This window comes from Phacochoerus africanus, chromosome 10, assembly GCF_016906955.1.
Source record: "Phacochoerus africanus isolate WHEZ1 chromosome 10, ROS_Pafr_v1, whole genome shotgun sequence".
In the NCBI taxonomy this organism is placed as follows: Eukaryota; Metazoa; Chordata; class Mammalia; order Artiodactyla; family Suidae; genus Phacochoerus; species Phacochoerus africanus.
Window position 1 is genome coordinate 47,337,416 of NC_062553.1, and position 27,721 is coordinate 47,365,136.

Consider the following 27,721-nt stretch of genomic DNA (forward strand, 5'->3'; position numbering starts at 1 on the left):
TAAACTTTGGACATAGTTTGCACTTAATACATGCCATCAATTGGTGTTTACTGTGTAAAATGATTGATAGGTAGATAATAGATTAGCTAGACAGAAACATGGGAGGTAATAGACTATAGATAGTCTATATACATATCATATAATAGATGACAGATATATAGATTAGATTACAGATTAGCTGAATAGTAGATTAGCTAGATAGATACGTGATAGGTGAAAGATAGATAATAGATTAGCTAGATCTATTAGATACATAATACATAATGGATACTAGATTAAATAGATAATAGATTAGCTAGATAGATTACATACATGATAGATAATAGATTAGCTAGATAGATTAGACAGATACAGGGTAAATGATAGATAGGCAGATGGAGAGATGATAGATAGATAGATAGATAGATAGATAGATAGATAGATAGATAGATAGATAGATAGTGTTGTGCTTGTTAATTCTGTCCTCCTCTTCTCTATGCTTTTGCTTTCGGCTTTGCAGAAATCATTTATTTCTGCTAGGACCCTATTATGTCCCTCAAAGACAACACAGGAATCCACACCACAGAAGTTGGTTTACCACTTAATTGTTGATTTTCTGCTAAAATGACATGATAGCTTCAGATTACCTCCATCCAGAGCAAAATTGTTTAGATTTTGGACAAAATGTCTTTTGAAATACCTATAGCTATTCATCACTCTGTCCCAGTTGCACATTTTGCTTCATATCATTCCCTAGAAGTCATTTCATTCAAGAATTGTTTAATTAATACTAAACAGTGATAGCTAAAATTGTCTTTTGCTGTGGTTTAGCGATGATAAGCATCTCTAGTGTTGCCTGATAGATAGCTGTCGATTACAGATGGATCCATAGGATGAACAATGTGACAGTAGGCATTTTAGCTCTTCAATTGCACTTATTCTTAATGTATGAGTTGGCTTACTATTATCTGAATATCTCTACATGGTGAGGCCCTGATTGAGATTTGACGAAACTCTTTCATTGGGTCTACAGTCAAACAGACATTTAATAAAAATGATTGTTTCTACTGCTGAAAATGGTGGTAGAAAATAGGTTTAGAAGCATGGGCAAAAGCCCTTGGTGTCATTGTCTAACTTTAAAATATGATACTGAAAAATGTTGTAGTGTATTTCGATGGTAGTGGGATAAAAAAAAAAAAACACAAGGTTAGAAATTTGAATCTACATGGTGCAGACAGGTTAATAATGCTCTCCTTGCTAGATTGTTATTTTGTTATTCAGAGAGCCACAGTAAGGTTTGAAGAGGAGGTTTCGAGATAAGAAATGTGTTAGCCTTTATAAGCCCGTGTCAGGAACAAACACGGGGTGGAAACCCAGAAGTCCTCAGCCAAACAGACAGTCACATCACAGAGTCCATGTGGTCCACCGTGCAGGTCGATAATGGAAAACATGGGCAAAAAGGGATGGCAAGTCAGGTACAACATCTGTTTGTTTTCAAAACTCTTTTATGTATATCTTCAAACCACAAAACAAGAAAACGAAAAAACACTTTTAATGTAGATAAGAAGAATTCTATTTTAATTGTCTGGTAAAAAATCAATACTTAGACATTGTTTCAGAAAGTCTTTTGCTGCAATGCACTTCTTTTCAATCAGGAGCAAGTTTGCTCCCCAGGGGACATTTGTCACTATCTGCAGACATTTTTAATTGTTGCATCTAGAGCATGCTATGGACATCTAGTGGGTAGAGGCCAGGGGTGCTGCTAAACAAAGATAGCACTTCGCAATTAAATTAGATAAAAATCAGTGCCTGCTGCAATGCACAATAGGAATACTCCGGTACACTCTTGGTTCCTCCCCCCACCCCCACCCCCACCCCAACATGCCTGCATCAAGCAAATAAATATCGTAGATTCACTGTCTTTGCCAAAAATAGAAAGAAGAGGTATCCTGAAAAATTAAATGTCTAAAATTGTTCCACCAGGTAAATAGCTATTTTAGCAAAATTTAGTATAGCCTTAGTGAAATGAGATATTATTTTGAAGTTTTGCAGTAATCATTTCAGATTAAAAATATATTGCATAAGGGAGTCTAGTGGTTAGGATATAGCCCTATTACCACCATTGCCAGAGTTCAGTCCCTGGTCTGGGAACTGAGATCCCATATCAAACTGCTGCACATTGCAGCCAAAACATTTTTTTTTAAAATGCATTACATGTATATGTGATTAAAGAGTACTTCCTGATTTTAGTGAATTGTGTATGTCTTTGATAACAGCTCAGGCAAAATATTCAAAGCTGGCAAAGTAACATCAAGATTATTTTGACATCCTCAGTACTGGGAGTTCCCATTGTGGCGCTCAGCAGAAACGAATCCGACTAGTATCTATGAGGATGAGGGTTCAATCCCTGGCCTTGCTTGCTGGGTCAGAGAACCAGCACTGCTGTGGCTGTGGCATAGGCCGGCAGCTACAGCTCTGATTTGACCCCTAGCCTGGGAACTTCCATGTGCCCCATCTGGGGCCCTAAAAAAAGGGGGAAAAAAAGAAAAGAAAAAAGAGAAAGAAAACCTCTGTATTAACAGCTTACTTTATGCCAGGCGCCTCCCAAAGCAAGTTGCTCAGCTTCACTGTTGAGAAGCTTCTCATGGGTACATCCTTGAGAGGTCCGACAGCATCCTCCAGAAAATTGTATTTCTAAAATAAATTTAAGAAAATTATTATCCACTTAAAACATTTCAAGTAGTATTATAAACAATAAACATTTAAGGAACACTTACTGAACATTAAATGAGCATTCAAATTCAGTTGACCATAAATATTTCCACCAGAAAAAAAGGCATGTTCCTTAAATAAATGCGCTAAATGAATAAGAAATTTTGAAGATTCATATGTCTTATTTTTCCTTTGTGATATGAATTACTTCCATAGGAAAAAATAAAAGAAAAGTAGTGTTAGTAAAATCTTTTAGCCACCATTTAGAAATAGGCTTCTTATGTCGGAGTCAATGATATAGTCACATAATTTAAATAGATTCTACATATAGAGTGGTTAGGAGACATTAACCTCGTAAACAAATTTCTCATGTCAAAGTGCTATGCATTTGTTCTAGCAATAATCAAGTTGCAAAATAAGAATGATAGAGCCCAGTTTAAGGAAAATGCATTCCTAATGCCATTTACAGCAACACAGATGGACCTGGAGACTATCACACGCAGTAAGTCAGACAAAGACATATATCATATGATATTGCTTATATGTGGAATCTAAAAAAGATGATACAGGTGAACTTATTTATGAAACAGAAGAAAATTCACAGACATGGAAAATAAATTTACAGTTACCAAAGGGGAAAGGGAGGGAAAATGTAGGATAAATTAGGAGTTTGGGATTAATGGATATACATTGCTATATTTAAAATAGATAACCAACAAGGACCTACTGTATAGCACAGGAAACTGTTTTCAATATCTTGCAATAACCCAGAATGGAAAAGAATTTGAAAAAGAATATATAGATATATGTATAATTAAGTCAGTGTGCTGTATACCTGACATGAATACAATATTGTAAACCAACTCTATCTCAATAAAAAATTAAAATAAAAAAGAAAATGCATTCCATGCAAATGTCCTTTGCATTTACATGCCTTTTTCCCCAGCGCTAAAAATAGTAAAAGGCATCACCCTGTGAAAGGCTGCCACTTAGAAATCACTTCTGATATAGTAGGACCTACGCCAGGCATTCAGTATACTCTGGGCTGCTCATCACAGCTACCTAGATGGAAAGATGTTTTCCTCCCGAGAGGCAAAGCTCAGCCAAGAGTCTGCAACTCTGGAAAAAAGTATCAGACTGTGACTCAAACCGAGGAAGGCTTTACTCCACAGCCAGTGACACAGCATGGTCGCCACCGTAGTAAAACTCACCAGTTTGAGAAAATGTAAGATTTGTTTTTCAGTCTTTTAGATTGTTCTTTGAACAACATCCTATCCCTCAAATGCCTGAACTCAGACATCTCATAAAAGGTTGCTGGTTTTACCCTTTAGTTCTTGCCTGATAGTTCATCTCACCCAGGCATTTTGCCCTGTTAGCTCTGTTCTTTTCTTAGTCCCAGGTTGGCCGGGGCGGGGGGGGGGGGGGGGGGGGGGGGAGGTTGCTTGTGATGTATCTCTGAGCTCGATTTCTTTCTCCCTGCGTGACTTTGATCAGTTCAGACATTTGTCAGTGTTCATACACACCCTCCTTTGTACACTGGCGCAGAGCATGGATGTACAATGTTGAGAGTCAACGAAAAGAGCCTGTGTGTTCTCTGAAACTTTTTGTCCCTGCTCAGCTCTGTCTGTTTGTGGGGGTGTGCGTGGTGTGTGTGTGTGGGTCTGTGTGTCTATGTGTGTCTGTGTGTGTGTGTGTGTGTGTGTGTGTGTGTGTGTGTGTAAAGAAGGATATTTAGACTTTAAGAGAAGGCGAGTGGGAGGGAGAGATTCTGGGAGAGAGAAAGGAAGAAATTAAAAAGAGGGAATGGAAAGGGAGAGGGAGAGGCAAGGAGAAAGGAAGGAGGGACGGCTGCTTTGTGGCTGCTAAGATTGCAGACAGAAATAGCACACAACCACCGTGAGCTGATGCGACTCGGAAACCAGGACCAAATTGTATTCACTTTCATTAATCAGTTTCTCCAAGAGAAGGAAATGACATCTGGTCCCGTCTTCTTCTACATCTTGATTTTTGGAAACTATTGTAAGTATGCTCAGCATTTCATTTTGTCTACCTTAGGATTTTAATGAAATAATCTAAAGTACAAATGTTGATTACTGACATGTATGCTTCTAAGGCACCAGTGTTCTGTCTGATAAAACTGTCATCTCACATCAGAATTATTCTTCTGAATACATTTCTGGTATTTATATTAAAACTGGAATATATTGTCAAGTTCCATAGTTTAGCAAGGCTAACATGCCATGTAAACCTATGCCTCCCAACAACCAGTTGGTCTAATTGATATTAACAATTGTTTCCTAAGCCATGATATAATATTTTGAGAGAGTGGTCCTTAAAGAGATTGGGTTCAAGGAATGTGCTCAATGACATCCTGGGGACATCTGTGCATTTGTTCCTGTTCCTGTGCTGTTGTAATGCTTCGTTATGTTTTTTATGTGATTTATATCATAGGTGTGCCTCTTCAGTAGAGTTGCATTCAGAAAACTCCTTTTTTATTTAGCAAGCTTTCACACTATTTCTTGAAAGAAAAACAAGGTAAAAAAGAGTGAAAACCACAGATACACGAGGAGCCCAAATGAACATTTTACTTTTGCTGTCCTGACAGTCTTTGCTTCCTCTCTGGGTACCAGCATTTATTTCTCAGAAGATCTATTTCATAATCAAAGGAAATAGTTGTTCTGCATTCAAACTTTTTAAAATTATATTAAATTTATAGGTAAATAGAAATACAATGTGTTTGTTTCTTGGGTAATATGTCATGAGAAAGTCAAAGCAAATCAAGAAAGAAAACTTTCTGGGTACATGCTGGTAACTATGAAGCTTTAGCAAATTTAGACTTCACAAGCATGCTTACATGTCTTGTCTCTTAAAAGTCTGCAGAAGTTTCTTTACAGTAAGACATTCTCTTGAGGAATGTCTCAAAGTAAATTTCAGTCCTAAATCTCCCAATTTTGATGGTATATACTGCACCCCAAAGTATTTTTTATTCTTTATCTCCTGCCCTCCTGACCTGTAGTTCACCTCACTTTAACAGTCAAAGCTGGGAGATAGCAGGAAACCAAGGAAATGACTCTGAATCCTGGAGAAACAGTCTAGTTCTCAGCTTTGTCCATCTCTAATCTTATTGCTGACATTTCCATTTTTTTTTTAACTAGAGGGTAAAAGTCAAATTGCACACCACCACCAAAAACTGAATGTTTCTAATATAATCCAAGTGTTGTTGACATTTGCAGCTGACAGCCTCACAAATCCATAACATATTTTGCCATCTCCTCTTCCATTTCCATGATGTGAGCAGATTGTGAATAAGCCAAAGGGATACTTCCAAGTAGGATTCTCATATGAGGGATGCAGAGGAATGTAAAAGGTATTCAGGGCAAGTTGAGAAGCATTTTGGCTAATGTGTGACCAGTCGTTTGGTAAAAATATTCTGTGTTTATTAAAAAAAAAGTTTACTGTTTACATGTTCTCTTTTGTCACTAAAAATGTATGTTCATGAGCAGAGACTAGAGTATAGCAATGAATGCGATCATGTCAAAACCCTCCAACTTTTTTAATTCACCTTTGAACTTTTTTAAAAAATGTGATAATGTACTCTGAGTACTCAGGAACCCCACCTCTCCATCTTTCCATGCCTTACAGGGGAAGAGTTGGGCAAATGAGACTCCTGACTAAATGCTGTCCACAGGGTAGGTAGGATGAGGAATATTTGTCTGGGGCCCCAAAGGAACAACCTACAGCCATGACTGACCTGTTAGTTTATCTCATCACCCAGCCTCACCAAAAAGAGGACTTCCTGTGCATAGAGCAAAAGAAGTCAACCACATAAGGGCAACGTGTTAAATCTCTGTAACTACCTCGTAGTGGCTGTTGGTAGTTTGTTTTTTAATCCACCTTCCTGTTGCCTGGGAAAGGCAGTGTGTTATCATGGAAGATTTAAAGCACTTGACAACACTACCCTGTACTAGCTCTATAACTTTCAACAGTGACTTACCTCTGAGCCTTAGCTTGTAAAATGGCAATAAAATCTGTTACCCTGTCTACCTCCCAGAACCCCTTTGTTTGGTTCTTTATCACATAAATTACCTCCTTGAATCTTCACAACAACTAAATTAAGTTAATACAATTAAGCACGTGGGAAAGGCAAGACCAAGGACATTCAGTACCTTGTCACAGGACTGAGGCTAACAAATGCCAAGATTTGAATTCTTTCATGGTCTACCCTCTCCTAGACCATGAATGTTCTCAGCAGAGATAATGTATACACCAGGGTTTGAAAACAGAAAGCACTTAATGGACTTAAGCAATTATTAGTCACCATTTTTCCAAAACTATTTATTGAATGCCAGTTACTTTAATAGGCAAGACTAAAGGGTGACCATAGCATGATCCTGCTCTGAAGGGTTAGAGTGAAGAGAGAAATTTACTTAAGCTGACCAAATCGTGAGACAAGGGCAAAAACCTAGGTGAGCACAGAGATAGGCAACATTAAAATTTAGGAAAGATTTCCTTCTAGTCTTGAGAATTTTTTTAAAACATTTTTCTTTTATTTTTTATTTCTATTTTTGGTCACACCTGTGGCATGTAGAGGTTCCTAGGTCAGTGAAACCTCAAACCTCACCACCGCAGCACCCCAAGCCACTACAGTGACAACTCTGGATCCTTAACCCACTGAGCCACCAGGGAACTCCTAGTCTTGAGAATTTTTTACTCTTAAAAAAAAAATTCCTCTGTTTTTCCCACTATGGCACTGTGGGTTAAGGATTTAGTGTTGCCACAGCTGTGGCATAGGGCACAGCTGTGGCTCCGATTCAATCCCTGGCCTGGAAACTGCCATATGCCATGGATGCAGCCAACAAAATAAAAAAAAAAATGCCTCTGTCTGTAGTTTAGTTAGCTATATTGTGCCAATGTTAATTTTTTAGTTGTTATAATGTCCTATGGTCATATAAGACAGTACTCTTAGGGAAGCTGGATGAAGGGTGGATGAGACCTCTTATACTATACCTGCAACTTCTTGTGAGTCTCAACTAGTGCAAAATTAAAAGTTACAAAACAATCTCCTGGAAGAATTGAATCCTAAGTCCTCATCATCACCTACTTTACTGATGACTTAAATAGTATCATCAAGGAAACCAATCATTTTACTTCATACTCTGATAGGCAGGGACCCGGCAAGGAAATAGGAAATAGAAGGGACCCAAACATGAACTTGATCCACTTTAACATTTTCCCAAGGTCTGAACCAGCTGGAAATGTCCTCATGTTTAGATACCAAGTGATTACTAACAAGACCACCTGGTCTTTGCTTTGGGTCCTGGCACTGGCTAACTTCTGGCAACTCTCTTCTCTAACCACAAAGAAGGGGCAGGAAGAGACTTTCCTGAATAGACCATTAGTACATGAAAAACAGACCAATAGTACATGAAACAGGAGAACACACACGTATTTATGTATTTACCCACTTCCAAAAGGTGGAAGAAAAAGCTTTCCAATATGCAGATTAAAGAAGTGTCTAACAGTCCACTTTATATTTTATAAGGTTTCTCAACATTTTGTATTGTTTTTGCTATGAATTTGCAATAACATTTTTATATTTCAAACAGAAAGAAAATTAACAAGTCTGTGCAAATGCATCCCCATTATCTGTATAAAAAAACAAGTCATTACATTGTGAACGAGAAACAGTTTTCCGAGCTTAATTTCACACATTACAACAAACTTGTTAAGCTGAAATGCCTGGATCTGGGTATTCTCTTTAGGTTTATTTTTGGTCTGGAAAAAAAAAGTATTTTTATTATGCAATTTTTAATTTAATTATAAATTTTAATTCATATAATTATTATATAATGCAACATCTGTATACACTGCAGAGTGGTTGATACCATATGTCTAGTTACCATCCATCTCCATATGGTTGACCCCCTTCACCCATTTGACCCACCCCCCAACTCCCTTCCCCTCTAGCAATCACTAATGTAATCGCTGTATCTATGAGTTTGTTTTGGTTTTATTTTGTTTGTTTTGTCTTTTGAGACTCCTCATATGAGTGAAATCATACAGTACTTGACTTTCTCCGACTTATTTCACTTAACATAATGCTCTCTAAGTCCATCCCTGTTGTCATACATGGCCCAATGTCATTATTTATCATGGCTGAGTAGTATACCATTATGTATGTACACCCCACCTTATTTATCCATTCATCCATCAATGAACAGAATCTGCATAGACCAATTACTAGTGAGGAGATTGAAACAGTAATCAAAAATCCCCCAGGAGTTCCCGTCGTGGCGCAGTGGTTAACGAATCCGACTAGGAACCATGAGGTTGCAGGTTCGGTCCCTGCCCTTGCTCAGTGGGTTGACGATCCGGCGTTGCCGTGAGCTGTGGTGTAGGTTGCAGACGCGGCTCGGATCCTTCATTGCTGTGGCTCTGGCGTGGGCTGGTGGCTGCAGCTCTGATTAGACTCCTATCCTGGGAACCTCCATATGCCACGGGAGTGGCCCAAGAAATGGCAAAAAGACACACACACACACACACACACACACACACACACACACACACACACAAATCTCCCAACAAACAAACCATGCACATTTATACCATTATAATTTCAAGTTCTATGATTGTGGTCATGGATGTGGTGGGTTTTATATCTGCCATTTTTCCAGAGATGTCCATGGACCGTGGAATGTGCTAAGTGCTTTACAAATGTGATCTGACTTTATCCCTGTAACAACCTTAAGAGAGAGTCTCACTTTACAAAATAGGAAACAGAAAATGAGGAATATTAAGTTGCATGCCTGGCATCACCCTCTGGTATAGGTTGCAAAAAAAAGATTTCCATCCAAGTCTGTGTCCTTGAAAGACCTATGCTAGCAAAACATGATTCAGTGCTAATTCTTTCTAAAGCTACAATATCTTGGAATTAAAAGAAACCCGAACAGATGCCCTGATCCAGCCCACTGGTCCTTAAGTGCATTAATTACGCCTTCATTTTAGTGATTAAGCTATAGAGAAATATTGACCAGCCCAAGGTCACACAGCTGGGAAATCCAAACAAAATCAAAGTTTCCACTGAAGCAAGGCCCCCCCATCCCAGAGAAGCTTGAGAAAGCCATGCTCTATATTTATGCACCCCCTCCCATGAGTTGGTACCATCTCCTTTACATGCATTTCTCAGAGTAAACCAAGAAATGATGAATGAGGGTACATATATAAATAACTTGAATGTATAGAAAATTAGACTCCACCTGTATTGATTCCAGGATTTTGCTTGGAAAGCACTTTTGTTTGCAGCTCACAGCACAGAGCTGTACACACAGGATGTACCGATACATAGTGACTTAATTCTTAGCTTACCTCTCCCTCCCCCTGGATATTCTCCCCTCATTGTCTCTACAACAGCAGCAGCTCTATTTCCTTTCTTATGAACAGTGATTCAATACTCTCTCATCATCTTCAGTTCTGCTCCTCCACCCTGATCATAACAACAAAGGTCTTCCCTTTCAGTGTTTCAAAGGTCACTGAAAACAAAAGCTCTTCCCTTCTTTGGAAATAAACAGGGTTGAGTTGTGAATATTTCAAATTTAGGCTTTATTTTCTGTCACAACCAAGTGTGGAGTGGAAATAAAGGAGAGTATAAAGTGGGATCTCTGGTTATTTGTGTTAGAAGTTGTTAGTATTTCCCTCTAAAATAGTTGTATTGTCATTTGGATATTCCATTTTTTGTTAAATAGATTTATTTTATAACGTTTTCAATATTACCTGAATTAACTAGAGCCACCTCATTTCTTAAGTCTTCTCTAATAATGAATACATCTCTTTTAAACCAGTGCTCTTAGAAAATGTGAGCATTATTTTGGGGGAGAAGGACCCCCAGCTTTTTTACTGGCTGTCCTAGGACACCTGGAGCCCTGGCCTCTGGTCACTCTGCGGGCTCCTCCCACTACTCCCACTACATCCTTCCTTCCCCAGAAGCTCAAGTGCTCATTCCATGGTGAAGACAAACAGAGACTTTTCTCCAAACTCAAAGCCAAGTCCAACTTTAGTCAACGTGCCACGTAATCAGCTATGAAAAGGGACACCTTCTCTATCAGAGAAGCAGTTAAGATTTTAAATCTTTTTTTTCTTTCGGTAGAGGGTTGAGTGTGCATTTGAGTTGAGCAAACATACCATTACATGAGTTAATTCCCTGATTTAAAAAATAATTAGGTGAACCATTGTCTCATAACCATCTTCTCTCTCAATTCTTATCTAATTCATTTTTTTAAAAAATTATACCAAGTTTCTTTTTCTTTTTTTTTTCTTTTTTTTCTTTTTTTTTTTTTTTCCTTGTCTTTGTAGGGCCTCACCCACAGCATATGGAGGTTCCCAGGCTAACGGTCTAATCAGAGCTGCAGCTGCCAGCCTAAGCCAGAGGCACAGGAATGCCAGATCCGAGCAGTGTCTGCAACCAACACTGCTCAGGGCAATGCCGGATCCTTAACCCACTGAGCGAGGCCAGGGATCCACCCGGCAACCTCATGGTTCCTAGTCGGATTCATTTCCACTGCGCCAGGACAGGAACTCTGAAGTCTCTTTTTCTGTCTCCAGCAGTCTGAGTCTCTAGTAGATTGCAATTTATTTAAAAAGTTTCCTCTTGGAGTTCCTATTGTGGCACAGCAGAAACAAATCCAACTAGGAACCCTGAGGACGTGGGTTCAACCCCTGGCCTCTCTCAGTGGGTTAAGAATCTGGTGTTGCTGTGAGCTGTGGTTAGGTCATAGATGCGGCTCGGATCTGGCGTGGCTGTGGCTGTGGCGTAGGCCACCAGCTGTGGCTTGGATTAGACCATTAGCCTGAGAACCACTGGTACGGCCCTAAAAAGCAAAAGAAAAAAAGTCCTCTTTTGTTTCTCAAGTACTTTTTAAATCGAAGTTTCCTAAAATTAGATTTTTCTTAGAACAAAGGAAACAAACCTTATAGCATAAAACACTTCATTTTACACACAGGAAGGAACCTTTTGCTTTCAGTTTTACTATCATTTACTCACTTTTAAAAGTGAGTCTCTTGGGAGTTTGGGATTAGAAGATACAAAACATTGCATTTAGAATAAATAAGCAATGATGTTCTACTGTTCAGCACAGGAAACTATATGCAATCTATTGGGATAGACCATGGTGGAAGATAATGTAAGAAAGGGAATATATATTATGTGTATGTATATATCTTATAATATTAGAAAGGAATATATATGTATATGTATGACTGGGTCACTTTGCTGCACAGCAGAAAATGGCACAATGGTGCAATTAACTATACTATTTTTTTTTTAGTGAAAAAAATTAAAAATAAAAATGGATCTCAAATTTCATACATAGGAGAGGCAAAGCAAGAAACATCAGAAGGGTAAAACATCACCTTTAAGTAGAAAGAACCTAGACCGGGGTTTTTAAAATAAATTTATTATCCACCAAAATCCTAGCCTCAAAAATTAAGATTTGCTAATACAAGTTTACATCACCATGTTTCATACACCTGCCTGGCAAATAAATGTTTTAAACCATTCTCTCAACCTAAGAGAGACTGTGCGGATGACACCTTCCCAAGTCTCCACCAACAGTCAGGCCCAGGGGAACTTTCAGGAAAGGGGCTTGTAAAATTGTCAGAGTAAATTCAGATCTAATGGATGTTTTCGCTCTCTGCATTCCTCTCTCCCCTGCTACTCCCAAGATAACTATAACTATACTGCCTTTAAAAATACAGCGTTTTCCCCACTTGCCATGTAGATGAATGAATGGGGCCCTTGAGATGTCCTGCTAAGGTGAGAGAGGCATCCTTTGCTGCCGGTTGGATGAGGCTGAGCATTGCTGTGCATGTGTCCAGCGAAGAAACTGTCCACTTCTCAGGAGTAATTTGTAGATGATCAGAATCTCTCCACTTCTATTTTGAGACAGATGCTTTCTCGTCTCTAGATTCCCCCCACACCAATAGCTTGGGCACGAAACACCTATGGTAACCTCTCCCATTACCCCTTCCTTCCCTCCAGTCTGTGCTGAGCCTGGTGCCAGAGGGAGGATGTCCATATAAGACTTTGCTCATTTGGACAGACACCCCCTAAACTCGGTCTTTCTGCCCCTGCCCGGTCTCAACACACATTCCATTTGGAGTCACGTATTTTCCACCTTCTCAGGGGTTGCCAGAATGCTTACAGAAGCCAGGCAATGTGCTGTGTGATGCTCCACAATGTTCCCGACAATTTGTGGTTGGGTAGCAAATACATCTGTGACCAGCCAGTCTGACTTCTTGCTTTTCTTAGGTGAAACTGTCTTGCATTTTGGCTTCAGGCACTGAAAGTAAAAGCTAAGCAAAATCTCTGCCAGTTTCCCACTGCCTTTAAGCTCCGATCCTGCTCCGTGCTCACTCTCTCCTCCATTTCCATCTCTCCCACATGGAACCCAGCAGCATCTTTTCTCCTGGACTCCCAGTGGTCCAGATACTTATCTGCAATTCTGATCATCCAGTTCCTCTTTCTCCCCAGCCCTCAATTTCTCCTTTTTTGAATCTTGACCATTTTGTCTATTCTTTAGCCGCACCACACCACCTGGCTAAATACACACAAACAAACTCACCTCTCTTGGTCCCAAACCTTGCAACCAGAATTGTTCTTTCTACCCACCTCTTCTCCCTAAGATTCGCTCCTCATGACTCCATACTTTGCTAGAGGACAGTTGCTTATTAAACAAGCTATATGTAGCTTACACCCCATCCTTCCATCCCCATTTTTGCAGTTAACCTGGGTTCATGGACACTTTTGGCTATTTTTTGCAATAGTTAGTAAGATGGTTGTGGCCATTTAAACAGATAAACCTTCCTTTACAGATTTGAAATTGAGATGTTACACACCAAGACATGCAAAAAGACATGAATTGACAATTCTGAACAAAACTTATAAATGCGTGTCCCTGGATCTACTGAGAGAAATCAGAGAAGCGGTCCCACAAGCCTTTTTTGGAAACCTTTACCCAGGACACATATTGCAAGTATAAATTAATGAGAATAACTGATTAAGTTCTCAGCTGTATCCGGTGCTGAGAACATCAATCACTGTGCCACTGCGGTCACTCACAAAACCCCTGATCCCGTCTTCCTTTTTCATCCTTTTCTCTCATCCTCTGCCTCCCACCCCAGCCTTTTGATATTTTAATAGGCTTTTTCCAGAGCGGACTGGAAATGCTTGACTCATTTTCAATGGTCCAGAAGATTTGCCATTTTTACTTCCTTCATTGTGTCTGATTTGTTGGAAATTGCAGAACCACTTCATGATTTATAAATGTTTCTACTTTCTCACACATTTCAAACTTAGCTGAGGAGACGTCATCAGTCATATTGTCTGGTAGCTTCTCTTAACCTCCATTAATCCCCTCCTGCTTTATGTTCAGATCAGGGGAGGTGGCTGATTTGGCTAAGGTAAATATAGATTTTTATTTCTGCCCTTTTGATTTCAGTCCTTAGCCCCAATCTTCTGAGCTCACAGCTCCACAATTTATAATCCTCGGGAAAAGGCATAGCTTTTGATTGTTGAAGTTCAATCACTTTTCTCAGCAACTGTTGACCTGAAATAACATGACAACTCATTTGCCCATCAAGTCCATTTTCATCAAAAAAGAAAAATCTGTCCAAATCTGATGGTAGTGCTGCTGGCAAATTTCTAAGATAGTACATGTAGTAGGTCCCATATTATCTAATGGTCCTTTACCGTCATTACCTAGGAGGAACTGCATAAAGGAATTGAATAGAGGAGTTCCTGCTATGGTGCAGTGAGTTAAGAATGGGTTTGGGGTGAAGTGGGTTAAGGATCTGGTGTTGCTGCTGTGGTGAATTTCGACTTAGATTCAGTCGCTGGCCTGGGGAAACCCATATGCTGCAGGTGCAGCCATAAATTTTTCTAAAAAAAAAGAAATTAAATAGGTGTATTCCCTTCCCCCTAAGTTCAGAATCTAAGACAGATATAATGGATATTTTATAAGATAGGCAGACATAGACATAGGCTAGAAATATTAAATTAAAATGAGGACACATAGTTCATGTTATTGTTATTCCCTCCACGGTTTGCCTTTGGAATAGTTATCATGAATGCCTGAATAGATAATGGAGAATGAATGTGGTACCAATCAAAAGTGGAATTTAACAAGGCAGGGTATCATGGAAGAATCAAAGAAGGAATGATGCCATGTAGTGATGAATAAAAATAAATTGTGCCTGCAAACAGAGAGCAAGCCTTCAGAGATAAAAGAAGAATTCAATAAAATTAGCCAGCTGGCCATGATGTAGAGGCAGAAGAAGGAACAAGATAAGGCATATATGTGCTGGTGGATGATGTTAGTATAACCCTTATAAAGCTGTGATATGCAGTACAATCCCAGAAGGGGCTCATATCTAAAGACATTCATCTTGAACAAGCGCATTCACCTTCATGCATGCCTCTGAAAAGATTTCAAGTTCCCTCACATATATCTACAGGGAGGAGTCTCACTAAGAGCCTTTGCCTCTTTTCACTCAGATTTCTCTCTGGTCCAAGGCTGCATGGACCCCGGTCTGCCTCTCATTTGCTGCATCACTCAGCCTCAGTCCTAATGCACTCCTGACATTACATGCTCCCCTGCAGTTCTTGGGTGCAAAGTTTCTTTTCTAATATAATTTTTTCAGGAGGAAAAAAAATGTTTTATGCCTTTATTTCCTCAGAAAGCACATGATAGGGAAGGAGGTCACAGAAGAAGGTTAAAAGGCAGTGGCAGCATTCTCTGTCCTGAATTTTGAGGGTAGAGGGAAATGTCACAAACTATTATACACAGACATCTTTTAATAGTTTTGTTCCAGAGTTCCCTCATGGTTCAGTGAGTTAAGAATCCCATGTTGTCACTGCTGTGGCTCTTGTCACAGCTGTGGCTCAGGTTCAATCCCTGGCCCAGGAACTTCCGCAGGCCATGAGCATGGCCCAAAAATCCCTGAAACCAAAAAACAAAAGTTTTGTTCCATTATTAATATTAAATATATCAAAACCAAGTTCCCATCATGGTGCAGCGGAAACGAATCTGACTAGGAACCATGAGATTGAGGGTTCGATCCCTGGCCTCACTCAGTAGGTTAAGAATCTGGCATTGCTGTGGCTGTGGAATAGGCTCTTATTAGACCCCTAGCCTGGGAACCGCCATATGCCACGGGTGCAGCCCTAAAAATATATATACATATATTTATATCAAAACCAGATGCGGTAGATAACATAAAATTTTCATATTTTTAGGCCACAAATCTCATGTTAAAAGATGTTAAAAGAACCACTGAGGCGTATTAAAATCTTGAATAGTTTATTTGAGCAAAAATGGATTTGAAGTGAGCAGCCCAAAACCAGAAAGAGGAGTAGAAGACATTGAGAGAAAATTGTAAAGGCCAAGCAAGGAAATTGTTGTTTGAGAGTTGCCTAAAGCCTAGTTGGCTGTTTGTAATTTGTTGTCCTTGGCTTTTTGGTTTCATGACCTTGAGGCCTTTAATGGGCTTAAGTTTTGGTTTGCTTATCTCTGCTGACACAGTTTTAGCGCCACCTCCACCTACTGACCTCCTTTTTTACTCAACACTTACATGTGCAAAATATAAAATTGTATGTTTCTATGACTAAACTTGGGAGTCCATGACTCCTGCATAAAATAACAGGACATTTAAATTTGTTAATTTAGGAGTTCCTGTTGTGGCTCAGTGGGTTAAGGACCTGGCAACGTTGCAAGCTGAGGCATAGGTCACAGATGTGGATCAAATCTGGTGTTGCTGTGGCTGTGGAATTTGCTAATTCAAAATAGCTTTGGTTTAAAAACCAGGCACTTTTTCTTTAGAATACAGTCTGAGTCACTTAGGAATTTTTACCTGTTCCATCCCTTTCCGGTTCTGCCCAATAGCTTTTAGGTTCAAAGGCAGCTTCTGAAACATCGACATGGAGCTGTTGGTAGACAGGTGAGGGGCTACATAACTTTGCCAGCTTCTCATGAGATTTAACTTCACCCCTTTAGATGTTGCCACCGGCACCTTACCCCAAGCTGCACTTACTGATCCAAGTGATGATCCATTTGGCTGTTAGCAAAAAATTCTAAACTGTAATTGATGGTTGTTGCATAATAGTATATTACCTCTATTTCTACCTCTAGGCATGGGCCTTTGTGCTATGTTTTAATATCCTTGAGCCTGGGCACAAGTGCACACATCTTTTTTAAAAGAAACATGGGGAGTTCCCATGCTGGCTCAGTGGAAATGAATCTGACTAGCATCCATGAGGATACAGGTTTGATCCCTGGCATCACTCAGTGGGTTAAGGATCCAGCATTGCCATGAGCTGTGGTGTAGGTTGCAGATGAGGTTCAGAACCAGTGTGGCTGTGGTGTAGGTCAGCAGCTATAGCTCCCATGAAATCTCCGTATGCCATGAGTGTGGCCCCAAAAAGACAAAACAAAACAAAAACAACCAGAAGGGACTTAAATGAAATGGCAGTAACTTGGTTGATGGAAATCATGATCAAAGCCAAGGTGTAGAATAAGGTCAAAACCAGAGGACAACAGCAAATAAAATGATGACATATGAAAGAAAGACAGAGAGAGGAAGGAAGGAAGAAACACAGTTTACTTGCACAAACCTGATCAGTTTTGAGAGCCATAAATGCCCTTGCAGTGGTTTTTCTGGATGTGAAACAACTGGTGAGAATTTGCATCACTCTCCCTTATTATAGTATTGAAATTAAGTCCACTTAATTTATCCAGTCATGTTCATGCCCTGATTTTATATACTTATATCTACCAATAAACATTGTGATATGTGAGGGGAAAAAACACTCTAGCTACTAGGTCAGATAACTCATGATTCTCACACAAGCAACAACCCAATTTATATAGACAGCCAGCTCCTAGCCAGCCTTCTTGGGAGAAACATCAAATGTCCTTCTTCTTGGTGTTGGTGGGAAATTTGGGACTGAGTTGGACCCCCCATCTCTGCCTTACCCTCCACCACAGCCACCTAGCCTCAAGTCAAACAGAGCATATGACTTCTACCAGTTATGCCCTTTTCTTGGGCTGCAGCTTAGAATCTAAGATGAGAATCACCTCTGCTTGGGCAACCCCCACTCTTTTGGGGATTCCCATTTCCTTCCTTCTCCTAAGAGCTCTGAATTCCAATGGGACAGATGTGTTGTTCTCACATGTAGTTCTGACCATGTTCAGGGTCATCTTCTAACCTTAAACATGCAGGCTGTAGAAAGATGTACTGCTCTGTGTCCTTCAGCACTGTGTCTTGGTATTCAGGCCAAGATGGTAGAATTCATGTAAGTGTTGCTGAAACTCAGCTTCTGTCTTCCGGGGCCAAATAGAAACTTGGAGACAGAGTTTTGGGTGAAGGGGAAAAAAATAGGTTTTATTACATTGCCAGGCTAAGGAGACCACAGCAGGTTAATGCCTTAAAGAATTTGGCTTCCTTTGGGGAAAAGTTATAGGGAGTTTTATAGTCTAAAAGGAGAATAACAGGGTTTCTGGTAAGAATCAGGGTTGGGGCAAATGTGCATTCTTGTTTTTTGAGGGGAGTCTTCATTCAAAGCTGGTGTCAGGAGATCTGGCATGATCTTAGTGGTGGTCTTCTGGGTTATTGCCTAGAATAACATTACTTGCAAAAAGGGCATATTGGGCACAGATTAGAACTAGGAAAGTTCATGAAAAACATCATGTGCTAATAATCTTTAACCCACAGGCAATTGTGTTCAGGATGCCTCATCTTTAGCTCACAGATAATTGTATTTAGGGTGCAATCCAATGAGGGAGAAGCACAAGGAAGGGCTCTAAGCTGTTCAATTTTAAAGTATTCATTTCTAAAAGGGGCATAAAAAATACAACTTTTCTCTTAGGTATATAAGATGCCACATCATTATGTGAATCCCTTGAGGGGGAGCCAAGACCCTGCCCCAAGGCTGTACCTACTGTTGTTTGACTCTTTCTCCCTTGTCTTTGTATCCCCTCCCTTCCCTGATCATCAACTTCTGAACCTGCCCCTTGCAACTCAGAGAAGGCCACAGAGGCCGAATGAGGCCCATTTCCTAGAAGCAAGGAATGGAGGACACAGGAAGGCTTTTGTGCCCAGGAGCCCCACAGGGCCCTGCTCAGTTACAAAAGCATATAAATATTCTCTCTCTCAAGTATCTGGCTTTTGCAATTAACTATTTTTTTGCATTTTACTATTCTAAAAAACTTCTTTTGTGCTCTACCTTCTCTGGTCAATAAAGTCCAATCTAACCGCCTAGTATTAGTGTAGAAGGAAAAAAAAAAAGGAATAACCAAGAAGGAAGTATAATTGAATCCATCCTAAAACCTGAGGACATTTGACAAAAAGGAATTACAAATACAAAGCCAAGGTAGTTTGGAATAATACTTACAATGACATAAGGTTAGTAAAATGTAAACTCTTGAGAATATGAAAAAATATATAATATGAAATATTAAGCTGTATTTCCAATGTTGTTAAATAGACACAAGTGAAGATACATGTTCACTCCCACTTTCAAGAAACTTCAGAATTTGTGAAATTTTCTTGATAGTGGTGGGTCGGTTATTTGCTCTATCAGAGGGTTATCTTCATTTGGTTGTTTGTCTTAATTACACAAAAATGTGCCCACTTGATTTGGATTCTAACTCAAATATCATGATTCAAAATCCAATGCTCTTTCTAGTACTATTTCCTCCTACTCTTCCATTCTGTTTTGCCCAGACTGGTTTATCTTATTTCACTTACACCTACTTCTTGTGATATTTTTGTTTTGAGTATCTTTTCCCTGAATTTTACCTAATGCTTTCTTTTCCTGTTGTTCTAACCAACATTAATCACAGTCATATAGACAAAACACCACAATTATGAAAAGTGTTATTCAGATTGCAAAAAATTTCCTTGTCATGGCATTTATCTATTAAGTTTCTTCCACAAAGTCTTTATGATGGAATACCTAAAACAGCAGAGTTGTGATATTTAAAAGGAATAAAGAGTAGTCTGGAATGATCTCCCATCCTATCTAGAAGCTGTACCATTACCAACACAGATCTCTAAGGAGACCCCAGGAACCTATGCTACTGTTAAATTCATTCTGGGGAAATTGTCGCAAGTTTTTAGTACAAAGTATAATGGGCTTAGATGAAATACACAAAATGTGCTAGGCCAAGTAGCCATCCTCTGATGATGAACATGAATTATTTATGTCCCTGAAGTTGTAATGAGAGTCTGTTGCAGTATTAAAGTTCTGGTTCAATGATAAATATCTGAAAGGGCTGTGTAATTAAATATTCTCATGAACTGTGACGGGCCAGTGAGCCTCCCCTCTCCAGAGGAGGGACAAAGTCTCAGAGAGACTTGGAAATCTGCCAAGATCACAGGCTTCTAAGTGCTTGATGCAGGACGTGCCTCAGGTTTGTCTAAGCTCTTTCCACGCACCATACCAATACCCAAATCTATGTGCAAAGTTATGTACATTCTATCTTTTTTTTTAGTTTTTATTAACGTGTAGTTGATTTACCACGTTGTGCCAATTTCTGCTAGACCCAGTTGCATATATTTATATATATATATGCATTCTTTTACTCATACTATCTTCCATCATTTTCTATCCCAAGAGATTACATATAGTTCCTTGTGCTGTACAGTAGGACGTCATTGCTTATATCCACTCTAAATGTAATAGATGAGCAAGTTGAACTCAATTCAGATCTACCACTTAACTACTTCCAGGAAAAGTGGTGAAAGCAAGGCAGGTACAGGTGGGGTCTGGGCGGGGCCAGACATGGATAATTAGGAGAAGCTGGGGGAGGGGATTAAGGACAGGACTGTGGGACATGCTTGGAGATAAAGCTGGAGGAGACGACTAGAAGCATATCATGAAGCCTTTGTGAGCCACACTGAAGAATGGACTTCAGACTTAGTGCATACACAATTGGAAGGGGGTTTGGGCATAGAATGATATAAATAGATTTTTTTCTTTAGGAAGTAACTCTGGAAACTACTACCCAATAAACTAGAATGTGAGAAACTGAAAGCAAGAGACAGTGTCTGTTGCTCTCCTGTTGCTAGAAAGGAAGAGCTGCTGGTTTTGACATTGCATTCCTAGAACCTGAGTACATTTTCAATACATTTTCTCCCTGACTTGTACCTGTGAAATACACAAAATACACATGAGCTGCAATACAGTTTTTGTGTAATGCCCTGACTGTGAGAGGACTGGATTTTGACACAGCACTCCTCAAACATCCAACTCTCATCTTCACTTCTTCCCAAAAGAGACTTTTAACCTAGTCTGTGCCTGTATTGCCCACACTGCCAATTTCTCCTGTGCTATTTTCCTATGGTTTTCTTTAACTGTGTAAATTTTTGGGTGTAATTTGCAAACAAAGCAGCGGATAAAAAATGTAACAGAAAAGCTTGTTAACAAAAGTACAGACAATGATGGAAACAGTCCACAATAGGTGGATACAGTGTCCGTGTACATGGTCATTTGAACCAAGCATAAGGTACTGACTATCTCAAGATACAATCTGTCTTCACCAATAAGTAACCTTGCAACACAGGGTTGTTACTATGAAAGTATAAGAGAACAAACTTCAGAGATTTCACTCAGCAGGCATAACCTCCCAAGAGTGGTGAAGTAGCAGATATATAAATAATTTAAAATATTGTGTTCATAGGTCCAAAGCTTAATATCTATGAGGATTTAATTTTACTCCTCTATTTAATATGTTTACAACACTACCCATGGTGAGGTTGATGCACAGGTGTCCATTCATGGTTTTATTTCTTGAGTTTTCCATTAGGAAGGGCACAATAAGTACAGGGTGAAATGGTGCTGAAAATTTAAGGTTCATTGTTGAAAATGCATCTAGACATTTTCAACCCTTAGCACATTTTTAATTTCCCCTAAAAATTGCAGAACCATGGTCATGCTATCTAGAGAAATAGCTGTCTAAATCATCTTTAAAGCAAGAATATATTATACCATGCTTGCAGGTAATCATTGATTATAATGAACTAAAAGAGATAGACGATTGAATATGCCCCCCCTTTTAATGCTGTATACATTATGTAAAAACCATGCTGATGGCTTCTGACAGAAATATTTTAACTATGGGTCATAGAAAACTTTAAAAAAATAGTTTTCAATACATTTATGAAAAGACACATGATTCATCTTCAAATGGACCAAGTAATGTTTTTCCAATGGATAAATTACTTTCTGGTATAAATTAAATGCACGTTTGGAAACTCTATTAACTCTTTTTAAATAACATAGAAAATTATATACATTCTGGAGTTACAATATTGGTTACTAAATAGTGTTTGCATTGGTGGGCTGAAAGAATTCTATGCCTATGGAATGCCCAAAGTTTTGTTTATTGTTTCCCAAAAAAATAAATCTCATACCAATTTAATCTCTGGTCAATTTAGAGAAAACTAGCTAATCTGGGAAAATAAGTTTTTATTCAGTCAATTAATGCAGATATATATTCTAGATTCTAAATCTAAAATCTAACTTCTCTTCAGGATTTTCACCCTCATTTGATAACAAACCATAGCTGAGGTAAAAACAGTATTACTCTACCACTAGCTTTGCTGAAAAGCTAGTCCTAATTTAAAATATTTAGAAGATGTCTTTACCTCTTTCTTCCTTTAATTTTTTTCTTTCTTTCCTCCTTTCCTTCCCTTTCTCAAAAAAAAAAAAAAAAAAAAAAAAAGATTCCTTAGTGTGATTGTTCCATAGACAAAACATAGATCCCAGAGCTGCTATGAGGTTGGACTGGCTCATCATGTCCTTTGAGGAAACAAAGACTTGGTGTCTGCCTAACTAGGATCAGGTCCATGATGCTTTGAGGGGATTTCTTTAATCTTTAACTGGAAGTTTGTATCTTTTGACTGCCTTCATCCAATTCTCCCTCTTCCCACCCCAACGCCCCACCTCTGGTAACCACAATTCTTTTTTTTTTTTTATTGGCTTTTCTAGGGCTGCTCCAGTGGCATACAGAGGTTCCCAGGCTAGGGGTCTAATCAGAGCTATAGCCACCGGCCTACACCAGAGCCACAACAATGCGGGATCCGTAGCCATGTCTGCGACCTACACCACAGCTCACAGCAACACCAAATCCTTAACCCACTGAGCAAGGCCAGGGATTGAACCTGCAACCTCATGGTTCCTAGTCAGATTCGTTAACCACTGTGCCACGATAGGAACTCCTGGTAACCACAATTCTGATCTCTTTTTCTATGCATTTGTTCATTTGATTGTTTTTGAAGTACAGATGACCCACAACACTACGTTAGTTCCTGGTGCACAGCAGAGTGATTCGATATTTTTACATATTACAAAATGATCACCACAATAAATCTAGTTACACTATGTCAGTACACAAAGATGTCAATGTTATGAACTATATGCCACACACTGCGCATGTCACACTGGTGGCTTGTTTATTTGACACACGAAAGTTTATACCTCTTAATCTCTGTCTCCTATTTCTCTCCTCTCCCTTCCACTTCCCCTCCAGCAAGCATCTTTTATTCCCTGTTTCTATAACTGTTTCTGTTTTGTATATTTGTTCATTTGTTTTTTAGATACCACATATAAGTGAAACCATATAGTATTTGTCTTTATCTGACTTATTTCACTTAGCATAATGCCCTCAAGGTCCATCCATGTTGTCACAAATGGCAAATTTTCATTCTCTTTTTATGATTAATATTCCATTGTATGTATATACAACATCTTCTTTACCATTCATCTGTCAATGGACTATTTAGGTTGCTTCCATGTCTGGGCTATTGTAAATAGTGTTGCAGTGAACATAGGGATTCAAACCTCTTTTCTAATTAGTATTTTCATTTTCTTCATATAAATATCCAGGAATGGAAATGTAAAATCATATGGTAATTATATTTAACTATTTTGGAAATCTCCATTCTGTTTTCCATACTGGCTCACCAGCAGTGTAAGAGGGTTCCCTTTTCTCCACATCCTCACCAGAATTTATTTGTTATCTTTTTGATCATAGCAATTCTGAGAGGTGTGAGATGATACCTCACTGTGGTTTTGACTTCTATTTCCTTAAGGATTAATGATGATGAGCATCTTTTCATGTGCCTGTTGGTCATCTGTATGTCTTTGGAAGAATACCTATTCAGGTTCTCTGCTCATTTTTTAGTTCAGTTTTTTGGTTTGTTTGTTTGTTTGTTTTCTGAGGTTGAGTTGTATGAGTTCTTTCTATATTTGGGGTATTAACCCCTTATCAGATGTATCACTTGCAAATATCTTTTCCCATTCAGTATGTGGCTTTTTCACTTTGCTGATAGCTCCTTTTGCTACACAAGAGCTATTTAGTTTGATATAGTTCTGTTTGTTTATTTTTGCTTTTTTTTCTCTTGCCTTAAGGAGACATATCCAAAACAAATTACTAAGACTGATGTCTAAGAGTGTACTAAGTTTTCTTCTAGAATTTTAGGGTTTCAGGCCTCATGTTTAAGTCCATAATCCATTTTGAATTTATTCCTGCACATATGTGAGATGGTAGTCCAGTTTGATTCCTTTACATATAACTAATTTTCCCAAAATTATTTATTGAAGAGGCTATATTTTCCCTCTTATGTCTGTTGTCTCCTTTGTCATAGATTCATTGCCTATATAAGAGTGGATTCATTTCTGGGCTCTCTAGCCTGTTCTATTGATCTATGGGTCTGTTTTTGGCCATCACCATACTGTTTTGATCACTGTAGCTTTGTTGCATAGCTTGAAATTAGTAAGGGTGATTCCCCCAACTTTGTTCTTCTTTCTCAAGGGTTTTTTTTTTTTTTTTTTGGCTATTTGAGGTATTTTCTATTTCCACACAAATTTTAGAATTTTTTTTTCAAATTCTGTAAAAAAAATGCCTTTGGCATTTTAATAGGGGTTGCATTGAATCTGTAGGTTACCTTGGGTAGTACGATCATTTTAACAATATTGGTTTTTCTGATTCATGAACAAATCAATTTATGTTATCTTCAATTTCTCTCATCAGCATCTTATAGTTTTCAGAGTACAGGTCTTTTATCTCCTTAGATTTATTCCTAGGTTATCCTTTTTGATGCAGTGGTAAATGAGATTGCTTCTTAATTTCTTTCTGATCTTTTGTCATTAGTGTATAGAAATTTAACACATTTCTGCACATCAATTTTGTATCCTGAAACTTTACTGAATTCATTGACAAGCTCTAGCAATTTTTTGGTGGCTTCTTTAGGATTTTTCTATGTATAGTATCATGCCATCTGCAAAAGTGGCAGTTTTACTTCTTCCTTTCCAGTTTGGATTCCTTGTACTTTTTTTTTTTCTTCTCTGATGCCATAGCCAGGACTTCCACAACTGTGCTGAATAAAAGTGGCAAGAGCAGACATTCTTGTCTTATCCCTGATCTTAGAGGAAATCCTTTCAACTTTTCACTATTAAAAATGATGTTACCTGTGGATTTGTCATATATGCCCTTTATTGTGTTGTTGTGTTGAGGTTTGTTCCTTCTATACCCACTTTATTGAGAGTTTTTATTGTATATTAACATTGAACTTTGTCAAAAGCCTTTTCTGCATCTATTGAGACTAGCATATGATTTATATTCGTAAATTTGCTAATGTGGTGTATCACATTGATTGATTTGTGGATGTTGAAAAATGTTTGCATCCCTGGGATAAATCCCACTTAATTAATGGTGTATGATCCTTTTAATGTACTGTTCAATTTGGTTTCCTAATATTTTGTTGAGGATTTTTCATCTATGTTCATCAGTGATATTGGCCTATAATTTTCTTTTTTGTAGTATTTTTGTCTGATTTTAGTTTCAGGGCGATGCTGGCCTCATAGAATGAGTTCAGAAGCATTACCTCATCTGAAATTTTTTGTAATAGTGTCAGAAAGATAGGTGTTAACTCTTCTCTAAATGTTTGGTAAAATTCACCTGTGAAGTCATCGGAACTTTTATTTGTTGGGCGTTTTTAAAATTACTGATTCAATTTCATTACTGGTAATTTGTCTATTTTCATACTTTCTATTTCTTCCTAGTTCAGTAGTAGGAGATTTTACCTTTCTAGGAATTTGCTCATTTCTTCCAGGCTGTCCATTTGTTGTCCATAGTAATCTGTTATGTTGATTCAGTATTTCTGAGGTGTAGGGGATATTTATAGAGACTGGGCCTAAACTAGCTATATTCAGAATCTGGAGAGAAGGGCCATATGCCATAGCCATCAAGCAGTCCTTCACAGAACCCCCCATTTAAAAATACTATTTTAAATGTCTCATATACACAATTATCCATTCTCCTTTTCTCTCAACTCATATTTTCTGAGTTCCTACAATATGCTCAGCACCAATACAGGCACCAGAAGTCAATGGTGGACAAAACAAGAAAGAACGCTCACTTATGGGAATTTACATTCTGGTGGTGATATTTAAATTCCAGAAGTAAACTAATAAATAAAATGTCTCAGATAGTAATCTGTGTTGTGAAGAAGAAAAAAAAGAACAGCATAATAGAATAATAACTAACAAGACATGTGAAAGGTGCTTAGATAGAGCAGTCCTCAGTCTAAGGGAAGATGTTTATATCAAGGCCTAAATCATGAGAAATAGCCACAGCCCCTGGAAAAAACAACTCAGGCATCCAGGCAGGTGGGACAGCTTCTCCCAAAGGCCCTCAAATAGGACCAAACTTAGTTCAATTAGAGGACAGTCAACATGGCTCAAATTAAGTGAGGCAGAAAGAGTGGAAAGAAACCAAATCAATGAATAGGAATGGTTCATTGGTGGGAGGTCCAAAGTTAAGGATAAAAAGTCTGGATTTTATTCTGAGAACAATGTGGTGACCAAAGAATATTCGAGAAAGAATTTTTTTTCATCAAATTTATTTTTGAAAGATTCTTCTGGCTGCTATGTAGAGAACAGGTGGGAAGGAGGCAAAATGGAAACCGAAGTCCAAGGAAGAGATATGTGATGCCACTAGGATGTGAAAGGGACTGACTCTGTGGGGGTAGAAGCAGGGATGAGGGAAGATGAAGTTCTCGGAAGAGCATGGGGAGAAGGTCGCCAGCCTGTGCTGCAGGTTCACAGCTGGAAGGTGAGGGGAAACAGCAACAAGAAGAAAAGCCTCTATCCCTGCAAGATGCAGGGATGCAAACAGAGTTGTAAAGATCAGACAGAAGCTAAAGGAATTTTCTTTTAAAGGAGAGAATAATACATAAGAAAATGGTCATATCATCTACAGCTTCTCTGCTTATAGTTCCATTCTAGAGGAATGGTACTTCCTCTTAGCTGCCACAGATGAGCATCCAACCCCTTTGTTGGTCCAGTGAGCTGGGTCCAGATGGGCAGGTCGGAAGGGAGCCACTCACAGTCAGCCCAGGTGTCAACATCAATTGCAGAGGGATGACCACAGAAGAGAAAATAACTCCTTTCTCCCTGCTTCACCTGGTGACCTGAATTAGCAACCACCTCCATCCCAGGCTTTGGTCTTAAATTGAGATGGCAGCCTGGACAGAAATAGGAAGTCAGGCAGTCAGCAATACAAATGAGGTACCCATGGGTGGCTGTGTTCATTAAAACTCAATCATGAAAGACTTGAGGATGGGAGAGTTCTGCAAAAGATTAAGAGAAATATGAACTAGTTCCTGACAGATGTTTACAAGAGAAGAAAGGCATAAGCAATATTTACTTGGATTCAGAGTCTTAGCTTCCAAGTAGACCACATGTGACTCTTAGCATCTCAGCCAATATTCAGAGCATGCTACTTAAAATTTCATGGGTTGTATGGTATAGATTCTATTAAACATATTTTTAGCCCAATTCTTAGTACAGTAGAAATTACCTGGAAACTAAGACCAATGGATTTTAAAAAAGAGAAATTCATATTTAGTACCTGTGACTTCTGTGAAAGGCAGTAAGGAACCCTTTCAAATCCATTGGTTTCATGGTTTCATCTAA

General features: G+C 38.7%; 1 protein-coding gene across 1 annotated transcript in view; it reads left to right on the top strand.

Moving 5' to 3' along the window:
- The first annotated feature begins 4,181 nt into the window (after positions 1–4,181).
- Positions 4,182–27,721, top strand: part of RXFP1 (relaxin family peptide receptor 1) — a 128,440-nt gene continuing 104,900 nt past the window's right edge. Inside the window, 2 exon segments of the mRNA XM_047799240.1 lie at positions 4,182–4,276; positions 4,644–4,710. Of these exon segments, the coding sequence (XP_047655196.1) occupies positions 4,244–4,276; positions 4,644–4,710 (100 nt within the window). The 5' untranslated portion in view covers positions 4,182–4,243.